Source organism: Onychostruthus taczanowskii, unplaced genomic scaffold, assembly GCF_017590055.1.
Source record: "Onychostruthus taczanowskii isolate IOZ18803 unplaced genomic scaffold, ASM1759005v1 scaffold10, whole genome shotgun sequence".
Lineage (NCBI taxonomy): Eukaryota > Metazoa > Chordata > Aves > Passeriformes > Passeridae > Onychostruthus > Onychostruthus taczanowskii.
The window spans coordinates 13363337-13382405 of NW_024496526.1; the positions used below are offsets into that span (position 1 = coordinate 13363337).

The following is a 19069-nucleotide window of genomic DNA, read 5'->3' on the forward strand; positions in this document are numbered from 1 at the left end:
TACCTCACTAAACTCCAGAGAAAGGCTGTATTTTGGTATTAGGGTCTAAGACATAAAGGAATTCTTAAAAGGAATTCAGTTCAAACCTCTTGAGCAGCAGTTGTAATCAAACCTGGCTGCAGACAAAGGTGTTGTAAGGACCTGTGGCATTGCCAAGGGTTCTGCTCAGCAGGCACCATTACACATTAAAAACACAGAAACTGGATTACTGGGCTTGAAATTGTATTTTTAAAGCATAAATACTTTAACTAATTCAATAGATTAAAGCAGTTAATCATGGTTTTGCACAGTAGGGTAGATTACCTGCTTTTTTCAGTGTTGCTCAGATAGAGGCTGATTTAATAATTTGAAAAATATGATATATTGATAATAAAACTGTACAAATTATTAACATTTCATAAAAAATGCATAAATCAATTTACTGTATAGTATAATGCAGATAACAAACACGAGATACTAAAAAAATCATGTCTTCACTCTCACAAAAACTACTTGTCTGTTTCTGGAGAACAGATTCTACACAGCTTAAAAGTTTACTGGACAAATTTAGGGTGAGTTCCAGTGAGCTGACAGCAGCTTTTCAAACAAGTAGACTTCATGTGTGTTATTTTCACAAGTTTTTCTTTTTTTTTTTTTTTTTTTTTTTTCTTTTTTTTTTTTTTTTTCATTTTATAGGAAAGATAAGATGTGAATAGCTCTTTAATCCAGGGAAGTTTTATGATTCATCCTTCTTGACTAAAATGAAAGCATCTTCCTTTGAATTATGTTTAAGATAGAGTAGTGGAAAAGATGAAAGGCTTGTGTTCCCCTCCTACCTGATCTTGTCTAAAACACAGATCAATAAGTGATGCCACAACAAATCAGAAATGAAGGTGTTTTGCGCTGCCAACAGACTTTTCATCTGAAAAAAAACTCAGAAATGCCAGCTTTTTCTAGTATTTCCACCACAATAAACCCCAGAATTCAGGGTTTACAAACAGATTCAACCCCTTTTTCCTGGGGTATACATTGTAAATCATAACTGCTTTGCCGTCACCAATGTCTGTATTGTATAAAAATCTGAAAAAATAGAGAGAAGTCCAATTTTTTTTTTAGATTATTTTTGAAGTTTAATCATAATGTACCTCACAAATTGGCTGTTTTATTTCTAAAGTTTAAAACTTAGTTTGGTGAGATTTTATAAGAAAATTGTATTATTAAATCAGTTAAACGGGGCTAATTTTTTTTTTCTAAAAGGTAAAATTTATTTTTTTCTTTAGTCATTATCAGTTCATCCCATTTTATCTACATGACAAATGTTTTTTACCATACAGCATTTCTCTCTAGATTGGCTTTGGAGATATAAAACATACCAGGAACTTCTTTAAAACAGGTGAATTTCTTTTCCTCAGCCATATATTCCCAAATCTGCAATTTTCTTTCCTTAAATATTCTTCTCATCACATGCAGACTTTGCGATTCAGGCATAAAAACTTGGTAAACAAGTAAGTTCTTCAGTTCTGTTCAGCAAGGGTGTGTTTTGTTTCATTTTCACCTCAGAAGAAACCATTAACTGCCTCTTTATTCATAGAGGAAAATAAACTTTAAAAATCTGGAAAAAAGCCACGGTGAGCCCCCAGCTGTTTTGATACCATTTTAACATCCTTCCCAAAGGGAATGCGCAGCTAAAAGCTTTCAGCTCCGGGGTTATTTAATTGTGCTGAGGAAGAAAATGCAGAATTTAATGAGGGAGAGACCTCACCACCTTCCCAGCCGAGCGTTTGGCTGCCTGAAGGGCAGCAAAGAGCAGATTTTGGGGAGTTCTCTGCTAATTGTGCCACCCCACACGGGCAGAGGTGGTTGAGAGGGGACAGCAGCTGATGGACCTGTGGGGTCACCACTGTCCCCAGGGCAGGGCTCCTGCAGTACCAAGTGCCACCTGCTCAGCACCTCACTGCTCCTTGAGGGAAAAATAGGAAAGGTAAGAAGATTTCTACAAAGCTGTGAAAGCAGGACTCAGAAACAGAAAGGGTAAAGGACTTACAGCTAGCTGTAGTTGTAGAGTCTGAAAGTAGAAAAGTTACAGTAGTACAGCAAGAAAGGACATGAAACAATCATTTGAGTTTTAGGCTTGGCTAAGATAGACCTTAAGACTACAGAAAAACAGTCTACAGAAGAGTAGAGAAAAACTTTTGCAAAAATATGCTTAGCAAGATACTAGAAGGTTTTGAGCTTAATAATGGAGTATTATATACTGTTAATAGAAGGCATACAAGCAAGCAGTGTGTGAAGCAGGTGCACACATATTTTAGTGATTGGCAAGAGCTATAATCTGTAAAATTTAGCAATATTCCATTGGCTAGAAAGTTTTCTAAATGCTCCGTAACAAATCTTTGAATCTTTTGAATCTTTGGCTGCTTCTGGCGAAACGTGAACTTTTGCCATCTTCCAACTCAACAATGCAATGGGGCTGATGCCACAATAAAGCTCAAGGAACTTATCCCAGCACTCCCATTCTGTGTGTGCAAACGTCCAACACGCTCCTCAGTGTTCAGAAACCTCCCAGGTCATTCCCAGAGCCAGCTGGGGTGTGGTGGTTTGGTGTTCTGGGTTGTGTCGTGCCCAGGACCTCAGCATGGATGGCAATTCATATTCGGAGCAGATCTGCTGTTATTGACGTTGAAAGCTCCACAGAATGCCCAGCCCACACCTCTAGTGCTGCTTCTTATCTCTCACAGCTTTTGCACACAGAGCTGAATGTTCCTCAGCTCATTTTCTTCATCTGTTTGACAACTACTTTTGCCAAATGTCGACAAAGCAGAGAGGTTGCTCTTTTTCCATCCTTATTTGCTTTAGGTTCTTTAAGGACAAAGATTGATAGGTTTTCTAAGGGCTGGGTTGCTTTTTAACTTAGACACCTGGTTTTGTTTTTCTTGGATTCTGTTCTTCTGATCCAAAGCTACCTTTTTTCAAAAAAAAACCCAAAGTAATGGGGATTTCTTTGATTAATGAGTAGTGATTCCTTTCTGAGAACACCAAAAATGTGAAAACTTCTGTCAAATAAAACATGATAAAGTAGCAAAAACCACAGAGAAGTTCCTTATTAATGAGATTTGTTTCATCTTGACACCAAGAGCTAACTAAAATGCTCAGCTGTTACACAGTTTTCTGTGTGTAAAAAGGGAAACCAAAAGGGTCATCTCAAGACCAGTACTGGCACCATGAGGATTTCCTGATCTAGAATTGCATTTTTGATTTTCATAAGGTGGAGAAAGAAGAATAATAAATTATTTTTACTTTGCATGGGCTTTCTTATCTCACAAGACTTCAGGGTCTTTTTTTTTTTAAATGTCCATGTATGGATCAAGAAAAAACAGTATAAGCAGGGAAACACTCTAACTCTTAATGGTGATCAATTAAGGACACATTTAGTAATGCTCTTGAGGTGAAGAAGCCTCAAAACCATCACCAGACCTTTCTATTTTCTGATGGCAAAATACAAAAAGGAAGCCTTAAAATGATATACAATGAACATGACTTCATTCTCAGCTGCACATGCTTCAGTATTGTGGCTGTTGAAGAATTCCTTAAGGAACTTTTTTTGTGTTTTAATATGAAAGCATTGTTAATTCATTATGCTGAATAAGAAAACACTGTGTACTATATTGCCTCATTAAGCACAATTGACTAATTTCCTCAAATACCCAATCCACTATAAGTAATGAAAACATGCACTAAGCAACAAAAAGCCTCATGTGAATATGTATATCAGGAAATTCACCTCTTGGGATGATGCAAGGACAAAGCAATCTCATGTCTTTTTTCATCCTAAGGGTACAATTACCTCATGATCATTTCCCCTGTCTCCATTGTCTTCCCAGAGTAAACAGGCTTTTTTGTTTGTGTGAGGAAAATCTTTGATTTATTTATGAACAGGGAAACTGGGAACTCTTCTAATCTTGGCTGAATTGAGTATTTTGCTTTAATTAATAATATCCAGATAATAACTTTTGATATTTCCCTTGGAGTATTGTCTTAATAAGTGAAAAGTTTTTTTCTAAGCTTGTTGTGCAGCTCTTTGTAGTGGAGTGAGGAAAGTTCATCTCACCTGTGCTCATCTCTGTCTTTTCACATGAATCCTCCAGGACCAAACCACAAAATATTTTCAGGAAGGTAAAAACAAGTTAAAACTTACTATTTTTAGCCTTGCAGGACTTGTTATCGGGCTGAAGCACATAACCCTCCACACAGCTGCACGTGTAGGATCCATCTGTATTTACACACATCTGGCTGCAGCTTCCATACGTGTCACATTCATTCACATCTAAAGGGACATTAACAAGATCTAGTTTAGGGATTAAGAAGAAAAAGAAATTCAATAAAATTGAAAATTCTGAGAGAGATTTTTAAGTCATGAATCATTTTGGTGGGAGGCCTGATGTTTTTCCTTTCTCAAACCGTAAATTTATCAGGGATGTTGGCTGTTGAAATCACTCAAGTAGCCAGAAAGAAGGGCAGGGTTTTCAAGTTCAATAGCTCTTAATTTTCAAAGATAAAACCTTCATTATTTCAAGTAGTCTCCAATGCCTGCATCATGTTAGGGAGACATTTGGGTCCTTGTTAGCAATAGAGATCACCAGTTATCAGGGTTGATGAATGGAGCAACATTTCAGGAGAGGAAGTAATTGATTACCCTTCTCAACCTATTTATGCTGGCAATGTCTTAAAGGTCCTTAAATGAGCTGTCACCACGTCTCCATTAAACCACCATCCAACATCAAAAGCTATATTCTCCTCTAATAAATACAAAGAACATTTTTCTCAACTAGGGTGCATAAAAATAATACCATAAAATCAAGATATGCTATTTAACGGTGCCTGAGGGTTTAAGTAATAAATTGACATTCTAAAAAAACTGCTATTTAAATTATTTCCTGGGATATATTTTTAATCACAACACATGACAACCACAGAGAGAAAGAACTTATAATAAATTATATTTATGAAGAATCTGGCTCAGTACTTTTAGTTGGAGAGAGGAGTGATTGGTAGTGAGAACATCCATAGAGCCATAGAACTCCAATGTGATTATTAATGGAGAAAAAAAAAATAAAGCAAGAAACAAACACCAGGACAGAGAATGAAGAAGTCATATATTTCAAAAATGGAAGAGAATAGTCTACAATTTTAGTCTACAGTTTCAATCTACAATTAATTACTCCAAAATAACATTCCCACCGAAGTTGTATGACCTTGGGAGGGTTTGTTTGTCAAATTCTAATCTAGGTGTGACTTTATGGCCATGAGGTGAAACACTGCAAGTTTTAGAGGCTCTCCTGGTGGGGAGGTGTGGACAGAGAGCAGCTCACACAACTGAGCTGTAGCTCCAGAACTGCTCCAGTCCAGCTGAGCTGTGGGAAATGGTAAAGGTTAGATGACGCTTAAAGCAAACATTGTTTGAAGAAGGTAGAGTTGTACTTTTAGTGATTGGCTAGAAAAATTGTCTGTAAGCTTTAGCAATATGCTATTGGCTAGAAAGTTTTTAAAATACTCTGTAACAAAGAAAAAAAAATCTTTGGCTGCTGGCAGTACGTGAGCTGTTATCTTCCAATTGTCTCAATCACACAATGAGGCTGATAGGACAACAAAGCTCAAAGAGCACATCCCAGCAGTCCCATCCTATTCATGAAAAACCCCAACACACTGATCCTCCAGTGACATCAGGGGAGCTGCTGCTGGGGCAAGGGAGCATGGGAGAGTCAGGAGGGAGGTCCTGACTCTCATTTTAGGGGCACTCAATCCCATTCCCTGCCCCAGAAGCCCAGGCTGGTCCCTGACCAAAGCCTTTGAAGAAGGATGAGGAAGGAACATTGCTGCTCTGGTTGCTCACCAGCTCCCTGCCCCTGAGAGCCAAGAGGGAGCCATGGAGACACCTGGGTGTTGATGTTACACTGAATTTCTCGTTTACCTGTGCAGCTTCTCCCGTCACTGCTTGTTTCGTACCCGTCCCCGCAGTAACAGCGGGTGCCGTTCCTGGTGATGGCACATCTGTGCTGGCAATTCATCTGCTGGCACTTGGGGAGCAGCTCTGGGAATGGTAACACAGCAAGATGTTACTAAATATTTGTGTTATTCTTAAATCTCAAACTTTAGAAACACTGAAATATATGTAAGTGCATGATTCAGGAAGGAAGCACCACCACCATTTACATTAGCTGGAAATATATCACACACACCCTATAAAGGGCTTGTTATGAAAACAGCATGTCAGAAAGTTAAACATTAGAAATCAACATTTTATTTCTATCAAGAGTTGGTCACAAGTTTATAATTGAGGTGTACTGTTTGCCTAAACATACAGTTTTTGCATGTTAGTCATAACAACAGTTGGGAAAAAAACAAACCAAAACAAAACAATCCTGAAATGGTAACAGTTATAAAAAAACAGATTATGAGAAATGTTTCAACATCTATGTCTTTATTATTCTTCATACCAATTGATTTCGTAACTTTTTAAAGCTTATTTTGATTTAATGATGCACACAAAACCTTCACACCAAACAATGGGGATACATTCTAACTCAATAATTTAACATTGGACATGTATTGCTGGATAAACCCGTGGAGATTATATATGTCATTACTGCAGACATCCTTCAAAGAATCTGCTTAAACACACACCATCAGCACAAGGCATGATGCAAACAAAGTGTAGAAATCTTGTAGAAATACAGACTGCAATGTTTTCCAGAACGAAACAGCACAAAACCAAACAAAAGCCACTCCAACTCTTCCCAGCCTCAAGCTGCATTCCGTGTTTCAAGAATTTTGCTGATCAAAAAAAACCCTGCTATTTTAATGAACAACACTTTTTCCCTCCAGGAAAATGGAAAAAAAAAAAAATGAGAAACCCAGCTTAAGGAGGTGTTCTGAGGGTATTTTTCTAAACCATGTACATGAGTCAGAAAATAACCTGCAAACGGACAGAGAAATTTCTGCTACAGGGCTGCCTTTAAGTAACTGGGTATGACCTAAGGAAAAAGAGAAATCTGTATCCTAATATGTGAACAGTTCTAATCCATCTGATCATTATTCATTGAGTCCTACTTGGGAGTAGAATGAACATGAAGAGTCTCTATCAGCATCTGAGCCCTGGAGCTCCCACTCTGGAGCGACTGCTACTGTCAAAATGAAGCTGAAATTTTGGGAGAAAAGTGGATGTGGCTGGCACACAAAGTTACTACTTACTCTAATGCAGCTATTCTAAAAAGAAAGTGGTTTCACACAATTTTCTCAGGGCATTCCCTAGAACCCTGTGTCACACAATCTACAGACTGCCCGGAGGTCAATAAACCACACACTCTCTAAATCTGCCCATTTTCCCAATGGTTTCTGGTATATTTCTCTACATTTTGGGCCCCTGTGCATAGCAAGATAATATATTTTGTGGCTGTAGATGGCTTTGTTGTTTTCCTGTCCCTAGTCCAGTCCTTAAATCTGCTAAACCTTTCCAAGAACAAGTCCCACATAGAGGATAAACCGGAGAACTTCCCTAAAATTCCCTAAAATGGGTCTGCATGCTGAGATGCAGCTGTTGATTTAATACATCTATCTGAACAAAATCAACACCTACACCTCATTTTCTAAGCAAAGATGGATCCACCATCCTTTATCACCTATAATTTTCTTCCCCCAATGCATGCTGAGATGCAGAGCTGTTGATTATGTTCATATGTTGATATGAACAAAATCAACACATACACCTCATTTTCTAAGCAAATATGGATCCACCATCCTTTATCACCTATAATTTTCTTCCCCAAATATTTGCACTCTTTCCTTAATGGTGCAGACACAATATTTGTCTGATGCTGCACAGCCAGGAGCTCCTACTGGATGAGAAATGCTTGACTCACAAACAGGACTTGGTTTGCTTGCACTCTTTCCTTAATGGTGCAGACAGACAGCAGCTTGAACAGAACAGACCTGCACACAGTCAGGATAGCTGGAGAACTGACAATAAATTGGGAAGTGAGGTCCATTTTGGGAAAATTAAAACAAAACAAAAACAACCAACAACAAAAAAAAAGTCTGCCTTTTTTTCCCCCAAAAAACAGTTGTATTTCATTGATTTTAAGGTATTGCAATATCATGTGAGTGGTTTTTAGCAGCAAAATGGTGGCATTTTCCTTACAAAACCATTAAAGAACCACTGTTAGCTGCCATCTGTTTCTGACTTCAGACTGACATTTTCCCCTTCTTCCCTAAATTGTACATCAGATCATTTCAAATACTTTTTTTTTTTTAATTTTTTTTTTTATTGTGACATACAGTTTTTGGCCCCAGAAATTTTTGTTCTGTTGCTGATCTGCTAACCCTGCCAGGGGAACCCATAAGTGAAAAAGCAAAAAATACAATAACAATTGAGGGCAAAAATAGATAGAATATAACAAAATAGAATAGAATAGATTAGGAAAGACTATTTCATTTGAAAGGGACCTACAATGATCATTTAGCCCAACTGCCTGAGCCCTTCAGGACTGACCAAGAGTTAGGGTGTGTTATTAATGCCTCTACCTGATGCCTTTAATAAATAAAACATTAAACACTAAAATAGCAAATGTATTTTCTACTTTACTAGCTAGTTTGTAACAGCTGCAATAGTGATCCTGAAAACCTTTGGAAGAAAACAGAGTTTGACTGCCTCTGGCAATGTTTGAAATATTGAAGGACAAGCTATGGAAGACAGTGTATACATTTAAGGCTTGGTTAGATTTGTAACAGGTTTCTTGGGAAGTGAGGAGGCAAAGAAAAATCATGAAGCAGAACACTGATATTTTTAATGCTCCAGCTAGGACATTTAAAGAGATAAAAGCCAGGGACTGTCATTTCTTGTCTTCTCTAAAATTCTGCACCCACTTTGATCTCCCTTTCTCAGCGAGAACTGGTTTACAAAGTACACAGGCAGTGAAGAATGAGCATCACTGAGCTTTCCACTTTCATCACAGCTACAGAAACCTCTGCATTTGTCAAAGCCTGGTATTTCTGCTGCAAGATTTAAAGGAAGGAGCTGCACTGAAGGAAACAACAGGAGAGAGCTTTACAGCTCTCTGGCAGAGCCACAGTTCAAGACAAGGAGCTGCAGAGCAAGCCGTGAGATTTGCAGAAATACGGGGTAGCAGAAGCAGCTGTGAGTGTCTTTAGGATGATCTACTTTCCCCAAACCCAGGGAGTAGTGACAATTCATCCAACTCTGATTTAGGTCATTGTGTTCAGTGTTTTCTTTCTTCCACAGGAGACATGAAGGGCAGCATTTTTTACTTCCCTACATCTCCATGAACTCTCTGAAGTTGTGATCCAGGTCTGCCACAAAAGCCACCCTGCTTTCTCAAAGACACCCATGCCAATCTTATGCTTCTTGGTTTTCATGCTGCTCTAACTCCCAGGCAGCTGGTCCCACAGGAGAGCAGTCAATCAGGCAAAGATGCTGCTGATCTCATCTCCCCTAAAGTGATACACCTTTGACAATGACTCAGAGGAGCTGTAAGCTTCCCGGACAAACTGCTCCCACAGGAATTTGCCATAATAAAATCCTGTCTTCATTTATTCCTTCTGTGTTCAATGAAACACACTGCTTATCACAGTTCATTCAAGATGAATGATATAAGGAACTAACTTCTCCTGAATGGCTTTTTAATGAAAGATTTAAGCAATTGATCTGACTATCCTTTTTGTCAGCTCCTCCTGAGCTGACATGAGGTTCACAAAGGGTTCACACCAGGTTCTCATGCTTAGATATTTTGGCTGTTTCTACAAAGGGGAAAAGAAGCTCAGCTTGCAGCTTCTTAATACTGATTTTATTTATTTGGTGGCTATTGGGGACCGTCCAAAAAAAAAAAAAGAAAAAAACCACACACACAAAAAAAGATTTACCAATGTACCTGTTTGTCACAGTTGAGACAGCCACAATACACAGAGTATCACCATACAATTCCAGAAGGCTTCCTCCCATACAGAATAACATCACAACTCATCAGAAGGCTTCAAGCATCTGCCCTCCTTGTTCTTTAGCCCAACCTTTTGTACCCCTCACGTTGATGCACTGCACCCGTGTGCCCTCTGCTCCCTTTGTGGCTGGTCAGTGCCCCTGGGCACTCCATGGCTCATTGCTGTCAGTGCTGCTCACAGCTGTGCCCAGTGGGGATGAGGCTCACCTCAGCCCCACTCCCAATCACCACAAACTGTGTTCCTACACCTGCTAGCTTTGTCTTTCCTGACAGGGAAAACAACCAAGGCCAGGCTGAGCAGCCTCATCAGGTGGAAGGTGACCCAGGCCTTGGCAGGGCGGTGTGAGAAGCAGAGATGGACTGTAAGGTCTCTTCCTACCCAAACCTTTCTGTGATTCTGTATGACCATATGACCACTTGAGACACACACACACACACACAGAAAAATATATTTAGCTGTCATTATTTCTGAACCTCCTGCATGATAATAAAGCCTTTTGGCTGCCAATGGGTTCCCAGTTATGTTTCCTATGTACTTCTGTAACATATAAATCCTGTCCTGCTCTTTTTGTAATGACAATATATACTGGAGAGTACTGACATCTCAGTACTCTGTGAATTAAAATTTACTGACTATGTAATGTTGATAAACATCAAAAATACAGAGCTGGTGCATATAAAAGAAACTGGCTGAAGTTTAGATGTTGAAAGTGCCAGACAATACACCAGGGGGATAAAAGCAGAGCTTCTGTTGTCAGTTCAGGGCTTCCCAATTTGAAACAACAAAGGATCCTTGTCACATAGTTCATCAGAGAGTGACCAGGAGCTACCAGTGCAATGCTGCCTGGGAAAAAGGGAAATGCATCACTGAGAGCACTGGGGGAAATGTTTTCCAAAGAGAAGTGTTGATGTCAAGGCCCAGGATGCTCCTGAGTGCTTCCCTTGCAGGAGGCATCCTGCTGGCAGCTGTGCACACCCCGATGGATCAGAGGAGAATAAACTCAGCTTCAAGCAGAATCACAGCCTGAGGGATTAGCAGGGGAATGGAGAGCTGCAATCTGATGGGGAGACTGTAAATTTTCATCTTGATTGGTGCCAGGGGATGAAAATGAAGAGGAATTAGGACTGCTGTCTATGAATATATCAGAGGATCAACAGCAGGGAAAGAGACAATTTAAACTAAAGGGCTATTGGCAGAAGTACAAATGAGTATAAATTGCCCATTAATAAATTCTGACTGAAAATGAGAAGGTTCTTAGCTATTACCATAATCAGGTTCTGGAACTCCTCTTTGAGTGGGAAGAGCAGGGACAGAAAATAAGTGCTTGCTTTTGACATGGATCATGATAGACCAAGGAAAACCAGCATATGGAAAGGGCCCTGAAAGATCAGAAACCATTTATGTGACCCAGGAGGCTCCTTCACTGTGCTCCTCAAGCAACATACTACCTGATGCTAAAACACAAGTTTTCATGATGGAACTAAGATCAACCTTTTTTATTTTTGTTGGGTTTTTTTTGTTTGTTTGGTTTTTTTTTGTTTTGTTTTGTTTTTTTTGTTCTGTTTTGGTTTTTTCCTTGTATCTGAACTATACTAAAAGGAAAACTTATAGGAGCTTGTTAGGCTACTATTTTTCAAATTGAACTCTGTGCATTCTCTTTTTTTTTCCTCTTAAATATTCAAGTTCTTTTTGGCACCTTTGTGTTTCATAAATTTACTTGATTTTATCTCTCTGTTTTATTCAGTTTTTGTGATTCAATATTTATACACTGATGTCTAGACTATTCTTATCACACATATGCCATAAGCCTTATTTTTCTTTTCTGGCTTATGTTTTGAGTTTTTGAAGAACAACCCTTTCATAAATTAGACTTTGTTGTAATCTGCTTTAAGTTTTTGTTTGTTTGCTATTGTTGATGCTAGAGAGACAATATAAAGCTCCATGGATTGCTTCTCTGGCAGAAAAGGGTGGCTTGATTGATAGAATTCAACTACTGGACTGAAATAATGCAGCATGTTTTTATCTTACATTTGTTGGTCATATTATTAGTTTTTAATATCTTACCATAAAAGCAAAAAAGACAGAACTGTAATGAACTTTGTCAAACACCTCAGCCCATAACTCTGTTATGGTACATGCAGCACAGAAAAAGAGACATGGAAATCAGAGATCATGACCTTACAGCCCTGCTGTGGGTGACCTCTGTCAGAAAAAAAAAAAAAATTGCAGAAAAGAACAAGGAGTCAAATTTAATAATATTGGGGTTTATTAGCTCCTAGGGAAAAAAAAAAAAAAAAAAATTGCAGAAAAGAAGAAGGAGTCAAATTTAATAATGTTGGGGTTTATTAGCTCCTAGGGGAAAAAAAAACAACAACCAAACAAAAAAAACCAACAAAAACAAACAAACAAACAAAAAACCCAAAACATCCATTCAGAAAAATAAACTGGGATATGTTAAAGACTCAGCCATGTACAGCTCAAGTCTGTAGCCAGCCCCAGCTGCCCTGCCCCAGGTTCCATCAGGAAGCACAGGATTTCTGGACAATTCACAGACAGGGCAATCAGGCCCCAGAATGACAAGTTAAAACTCTGCATCCTGAGCTCTGACAGCAAGCCAAAGAAAATTCTAAGTCCTGGTTATAACCACAAGTCTTTTCCTTCACACTGCTGGGATATCTAAGTTAGGACTGCTCATAGGTAATTCCATGTGCTCACACTCCTGAGGGCAGAATCTCTTCCTAAGGCTGGAGTGTTGCAATAATATTTTTAAGACAGAGGGAGAGAAATTATGCTTGAGGATGGTGCTTTGTCCTGAGTACCAGGCTGCTCCTAAATTTTCCACAAAATACTTACTGGATAAAACGTATTAACAGATTGCTGTATTTCCACCCTTTTTCATTGCTATCATCATCATGCAAGTGAGCCGTTTTCCCAGCAGTATTGGTTCAACCTGAGAACACATGAAGCAGCAACTGGTGCATCCTCTGGAGGAAAGGATGATGGGCTGTGATGTCTGAAAACCCCTGAGGCTCAGGAAATACCTGAGCAGTCGTGGTTGCCCCCTCCTAAACAACTGCAGTGAGGACAATGCTGTCACATAAAGACTGAGCACCTCATTTTGTCATGTTAGTTATCATTTATTTGTAAAAATGACCTTAATACACTGTGTCACAGCTCAGCCCCATCAGCAGGAGAACCTTGGCCTGCAGCAACAAGTGATGCAGGAAGTTTTCCTTGGAAAAGAGCAGCTCAAGGCAAGCATGGCAGATTGTGCTTCACAATTCTACCTGATGTATCTCAGCCCTCTATTGTATCTTTCCCCACATCACTGTCTATGTGTTGGCAATCAGTCGCTGAACAACTTAATTTGTTGTTTTAAATAGACATTACAGCGTGTTTGTCTGTTTTATGATTACAGGAAAATTACATATCTTGTTTAATCTGCCTGTCAGTCTGCACACAACCAGAAATGTCTCACTGTGATTATTGTTCAGTGAAAATGGGCATGTCTTGCTGAGTAAGTTCAGGCTGCTTCTGAGTAACAAGATATTACTTACAAAGGACAGATTTTTCTACCCTTTTTTTTTTTCCCTGCAGTCATTTTCAACATATCAAAGTCAGAGAGAAGAAGGAATGTTGAAGGAAAAAAACCCAACAAACAAAAAAACCCCACATTAAATAATATGTTTCCATAACATTCAGCAGTTCTTTTCAGAGTATAACTACCTTAAAAATATTACTGAACAGTATCTCCCTACCCAGTTCATGGATAAATGTATTTTTCAAGGATGTACTATTGAAATTTCTGCCTGTCTGAATCCTGACCTACAGTATTTGGCTCAGCTTCAAAACAATTTGTTTTATGTGGTGCTCTTCAACCATAGCATCACACAACACTTTAAAAGATGAGATCAGCAGGTAGGGGGCATGTAGAGAAATATTGGCTTCACCCATGGAAATGGCTCATTATCCTGACCTTTTGCTGTTTTAGTTATACCTTGGCTGCCACACACAAGCATAAGCTAAAGAAAAGTTCACATGGGAAAAAACAAACTCAGTAAATGATTTCATGGCTGAAGAGAGTAATTTAACTGTTTTTTAACCTGGACACAAGATATAAATTTAAAAGAAGAGCTATGAGAAGAATGCACATTTATTTAAGTTTATATAAACCCATTCATAGTTTTAGGCATATTCAATGCCATTCAATATACAAATCTTCATGGTATTGAAGGATTATTGAAGTACAGATAATAATCTTTAAGGGTGTCTAATGAGATATGAAGCCTGACAATACTGCACATGTTAAAAGGCCAAAGGTGAAAGCAGGGAGTGATAAAGTGTGTGAATGGCAGAATGGACAAACTACAGAGAGCTCCAGAAGTCAGCAGGAGCAGATCACCTGGGCTTTGTAGTAGTCTGGACTTAGTTGTATAAAATGCATTTCCAAAATTAGCTCATAATTTCTCAGCCTTGTAGCAGTTCAGTGCCTGAGGAATGCTTGGACACCAGAGCAGCAATTTGCTGGCAGGAGCAGAGAAGGCTCTGCTGGGAAAAATGCTCAGGAATAGTTTTTGGCAGTAAAGGATGTTAGGAAGACTCTCAGGGGGAGCTCTGGAAATCTAAGTAATCTTGGGGAGACTGTCCCTGATTGTCTCTCCTGGGTTGTCCCCTCACCTATGTAGCATTCACTTTCTCTGGAAAATCCCTTTGCCCAGGATTTTTCTCCTGGGAAGCTGAGAAGCCTCAGAGAAAAGGAAAACAGTTCTTATCTCATTTGCTTCTCTAGTGTTGTGCTCATCTGGAATGTTCCTCATTTGTGCTCGTCTGGAGATTGTTTACCCACAGGTGATTGTTTCATTGGACTCTGGTGTGAGTTGTTTTCACTCTTTGGCCAGTCAGGGCCAAGCTGTGTTGGGACTCTGGAGAGAGTCACAAGTTTTCATTATTATCTTTTTAGCATTCTGTAAATATCCTTTCTGTATTATTTAGCATAGTTTAGTATAGTATTCTTTAATTTAATATAGCATAATAAAGTAATAAATTAACCTCCTGAGAGCATGGATTCAGATGCATTATTCCTCCCTGCCACGGGGGCCCCAGCAAATACAATACACCTAGGCACACAATTCCACCCAGCTCATCTGGTCACAAGGACTTCCAAGTGGAAAAAGTGTGGCTTCCTGTGGTTTTATATATGTTTTCCAGCTTTATTTATGGAAAGCTCATAGTACAGCATCATTAATGATCAGTGTCTCTCAAAACAGTCTCTCACAGGAGTTTCTCACTCCCTCGTGAGCATCAGCTCACCCAAAACCAGTGGTGTGGCTTCACACGTGGATTTCTGGGCATGGCCCAGTCCAATGGCCAACAAAAATCAGCTGAAAATCTCTAATGTGCCTCAAGTGAATACACCCCAGCATGGAAATGCCCTGTTCCCTTCATGTGGCATACCAAGATGTCTCAGTCCTCTTCTGGATCAACAATTTTTAGAGATAAATAACAAGTTTAGACTCTCTATTGCATTGCCTCATCTAGTGCTATAGATATAATGGAGCTGGGAAGGGTGTGGAACTTCTAAAACATTGCAGAGAGGCCAAAAAATTATTAATTTTCTTTTACTAATACTTGAAGGGGAAGGAGGTGAAGAAAAAGGGGAAAAAAAAGAAAAGCTGGCAACTTTATTTACTTTGCTCAGTTCGTAGTTATGTGGAAAAACATAATTAAATCATTCTGAAATCACAAAAGACACCTATAATAGCTTTTCCCAACGCCCAATTTCATGCCTCTTCATGGACATAGTACCTCAGAAATTGGTTCTCTTCGTGAACACAACTACACTTGACAGATAAAATCCTCAAAAAATTGCCAAGCAGAAACCTCAGGCTCATGAGGCAGAGCCTTTCTGGAAACTCAGCCAAGGACTTGGAATCAATTACAAAAATAGCAGCAGGTTCCAGGGAACCAAACATGAAATTCAGTAAGTGAATATTGTTTATGTGCAAAGTAAACCCAGTGAAGGCTAAAAGAAAGAACTTTAAGTTAGAAGCAAAATTAAAAACTGGTAGCAAGGAAAATTTATACTGGAGTAATAAAATCCTAATTCAATTTTTATCTGTTTTTATCCCAAGGAGACAGACATATGCACTCCTGGACTCTGGCAGGGGCTACAATAAGTGACACACTCCCTCACAAACAGATGTTCAGTCACCTAAAGAGGCTGAATATTTAAATTTCTCCCTGCAGCAAGCAGGATGGGATTCAAGTTGACTTTTGGAGCATGTTTGTCCCATTGGAAGTGAACACATCATGACAAATTCTACTTTAAGTTGTATATTGCTGCTGGTGCCTGGAACCACTCACAACTGCCAGTTCTCAAGGTACTGCTGGCAGTGTTTTCCTGAGCATTTCTCACCCATTTTATCCAGTAAATATCCGTGTCACCATTTCACACATGTGTGTCAGGGTGCACAAATGCAGGTGTCCAGAGAGCCAGGAAATGAGATCCATCAAATCCCAACGCTGAGGAAGTCACTGTGACTCAAACCTGCTGTCCCAGTGTTTGGGAGAACACTCACAATTCCATCTTTGATGGTTTGATGTCATCTCACCTGGCATCCAGCTGGGATTGCTCAGCAACAACTTTTCTGGAAGCACCAAACTTGGAGCAGCAGCTGCAAACACGATCAGCAGCACCACTGCAAACTACAGCAACATTTGTTCCATTTCCCCGTGAGCCATCTTCCCTTGCTGCATTTCTTGTATTTTAATGAGCCCTTAGCCCTTGGCAATGTGTGACTGACTCAGTGGCACCGAGTTTGGAGGCAACAGAAGGCCAAGAACTGCTTTTCATTCATTTCTTCATTCAGCTGCAAGTCAGAGACCTACCCCAGGGCATCCTTGTTGCCCATGCATGTTATTGCCAGAGCCACACAGAATATATGAAGGAAACCTTAATTTTACTGATTATTTTACATAGGATTGCATCATTCTGTATTTTTTCATTGTAAGTGCTTCAGCAGTTGTTTCAGGATTTTTTCTTGTTGTTTTGCAAAACATTTCAAGTCTCTAGAGCCCAAAATAAAACCCTTCCCTTTTCCCATCCTATAAATCAAAGAACTGGTGAACAGAAAACTCCAGTGATTAATCATTTCAGCCACCTGTAGCTTTTATGATCAAGTGCAGTTATATTTTTATGTAGCTGCATGTACCTTTGCATGCAAAGGAAAAGAAAAATGCAGTTTTTCACAGGAGATGTCATTTACACATTTTATTAGAGGCCATAATGTAAATAAATGTAATCTCTTGTAACCTGCCCCGTGCTTCATTCTCCGGGCCACAAGCTGAAAAGGCTGAGAAAAAAGTTAATAAAACATGATGTTTCTCAGTGCCAATTTCAGCATTCCAGAGCCTGAGATTATTGGAGGAACAGCTGCAAAGGATAACACTGAAAATGAGAGACTCAGGTGATGTGCTTTGGAGGCTGAAGGGCACAAAGATCAGCCCTATTTCCAGCTCCTGAGAATAAATGTGCAACTGCCAAGGTATTTACACAAGGACTCCATGAGTTACTTTATTTATTTATTTCTTTATTTGCTGACTTTTAATAAAATCCATTAAATATCAGAATATCTGAATGATCTGTAAAACAAAAAAAAAAATCTGGATAGATGATTACTGTGGAAAAAAAAAAAAACAGTTAAAGAGGGAATGAGTAAGAATGGGTTCAGGATAATTTAATTCTTCATGAAGAAAACAGAAATTGAAAATTAAATTGAGAGAGCATTTGTAGCAACAGCAAAATTTAAATGTGTGCACTTCACCTTCACTTTTTCTAACAACCAAAATATTACAACTGCACTCAAATTTAGAAAAAAAGTCTTGCTTTATTCTGCAAAGTCTATTAGCATTTTTTTTAAATTTTTTTTTATTTATTGCCCTTTTTGGACATGCCTTTTTGATATCTCCCGAGCTTTTAATTTTGCTCCATGCTCCTCATTGTCCCTCCCTCCACCAGACTACCAAACATTCTCCATTTGGAATGCATTCAGTTATTCTTCAAAAAGCAGCATTTTCTACTTCCCCCAAACTTTTTCATTGCTCTCAGTCCAGCATACAGAATAAAGAACACCAGAAACAAAAGGCTTTTCTTTCAACTGCCTCTAAAAGACAGGGCATGTCCTACGAAAAAGAAAAATACACAATACTTGCATAGCTGTGAAAAACAATTCCACTGCCGCATTTAAAAGAGGAGAGGTTTCAGAAGGCAAAATTGTTATTTTGCAGCATTTTTCCTTTCTTGTTTCTGTTGAGGTTGTAGGAAAAGTCAGATTAGAAAATTCATTATTAAAAACTCCTCACTGTTACCTGACTACACCTGTACAATTAATTGAAACTATTTAACATGCATTAAACCTGATATATTTTTTTGTTCCATGCTTTAATGAGTACTGTGAGTGAACTCCAGCCACACCTGATGCTGGCCTCTCTGTGGCAGCTGTGGGACCACATCCCCTCAGAGCAGGTTACCACCAAAGGGCTCCATCCTGCCATCACCTGAAGCTTTGCAAATGCCACAGTTTTCATGAATTTTATCTGAAATTTTTTTTGTGTGTTTATGCCAGTGGCATTTCAGGGGAGGAGACAGAAATTCCCATTTCCTGCCACAGCTTTTTCACAGTCCTTCCACCCACCTCCCCCAGAAGGAGAAGGACAAATCCAGCAGCCTTCAGTGGTTAATTGCCAGTTTACAAGCAGCTTTGGTGATTTCTTTGGTGTAGTGTTAATAGTTGTTGTGCACGCACTTCTTTTAACATGAGACAGAAAATTGGTTCTGTGGTTAGAAAGTAAAAGTTGCTGGTTTGTTACTCCAGTTTTGGTGCTAACTTGCTTTTCAGCCCTGTCATGTTTCTCTTTCCTAAACTGATCCATTTTCAGAAGCACACAATGGGAATCACCTGGTAAGAGACCCACATTTTAAGAGAATACAGGAGATCACAAGAGGAACCTGCATCAGGCACAAATCCACAGAGGGTTGTTTTCTTCTTTCAACAATTCACCTGATTGTAGCATTGCACAGCTT

At 39.1% G+C, this 19069-nt stretch overlaps 1 protein-coding gene across 1 annotated transcript in view; it reads right to left on the reverse strand.

The window, feature by feature from the left end:
- The window catches only part of LRP1B (LDL receptor related protein 1B), a 290821-nt gene extending 284762 nt beyond the window's left edge, over positions 1-6059 (reverse strand). Inside the window, exons 1-2 of the mRNA XM_041406020.1 lie at positions 5948-6059; positions 4175-4303 (exon numbers count right to left, since the gene is read on the reverse strand). Of these exons, the coding sequence (XP_041261954.1) occupies positions 4175-4303; positions 5948-6044 (226 nt within the window). The 5' untranslated portion in view covers positions 6045-6059. The remainder of the gene's footprint in view (positions 1-4174; positions 4304-5947) is intronic.
- Positions 6060-19069: the final 13010 nt, after the last annotated feature.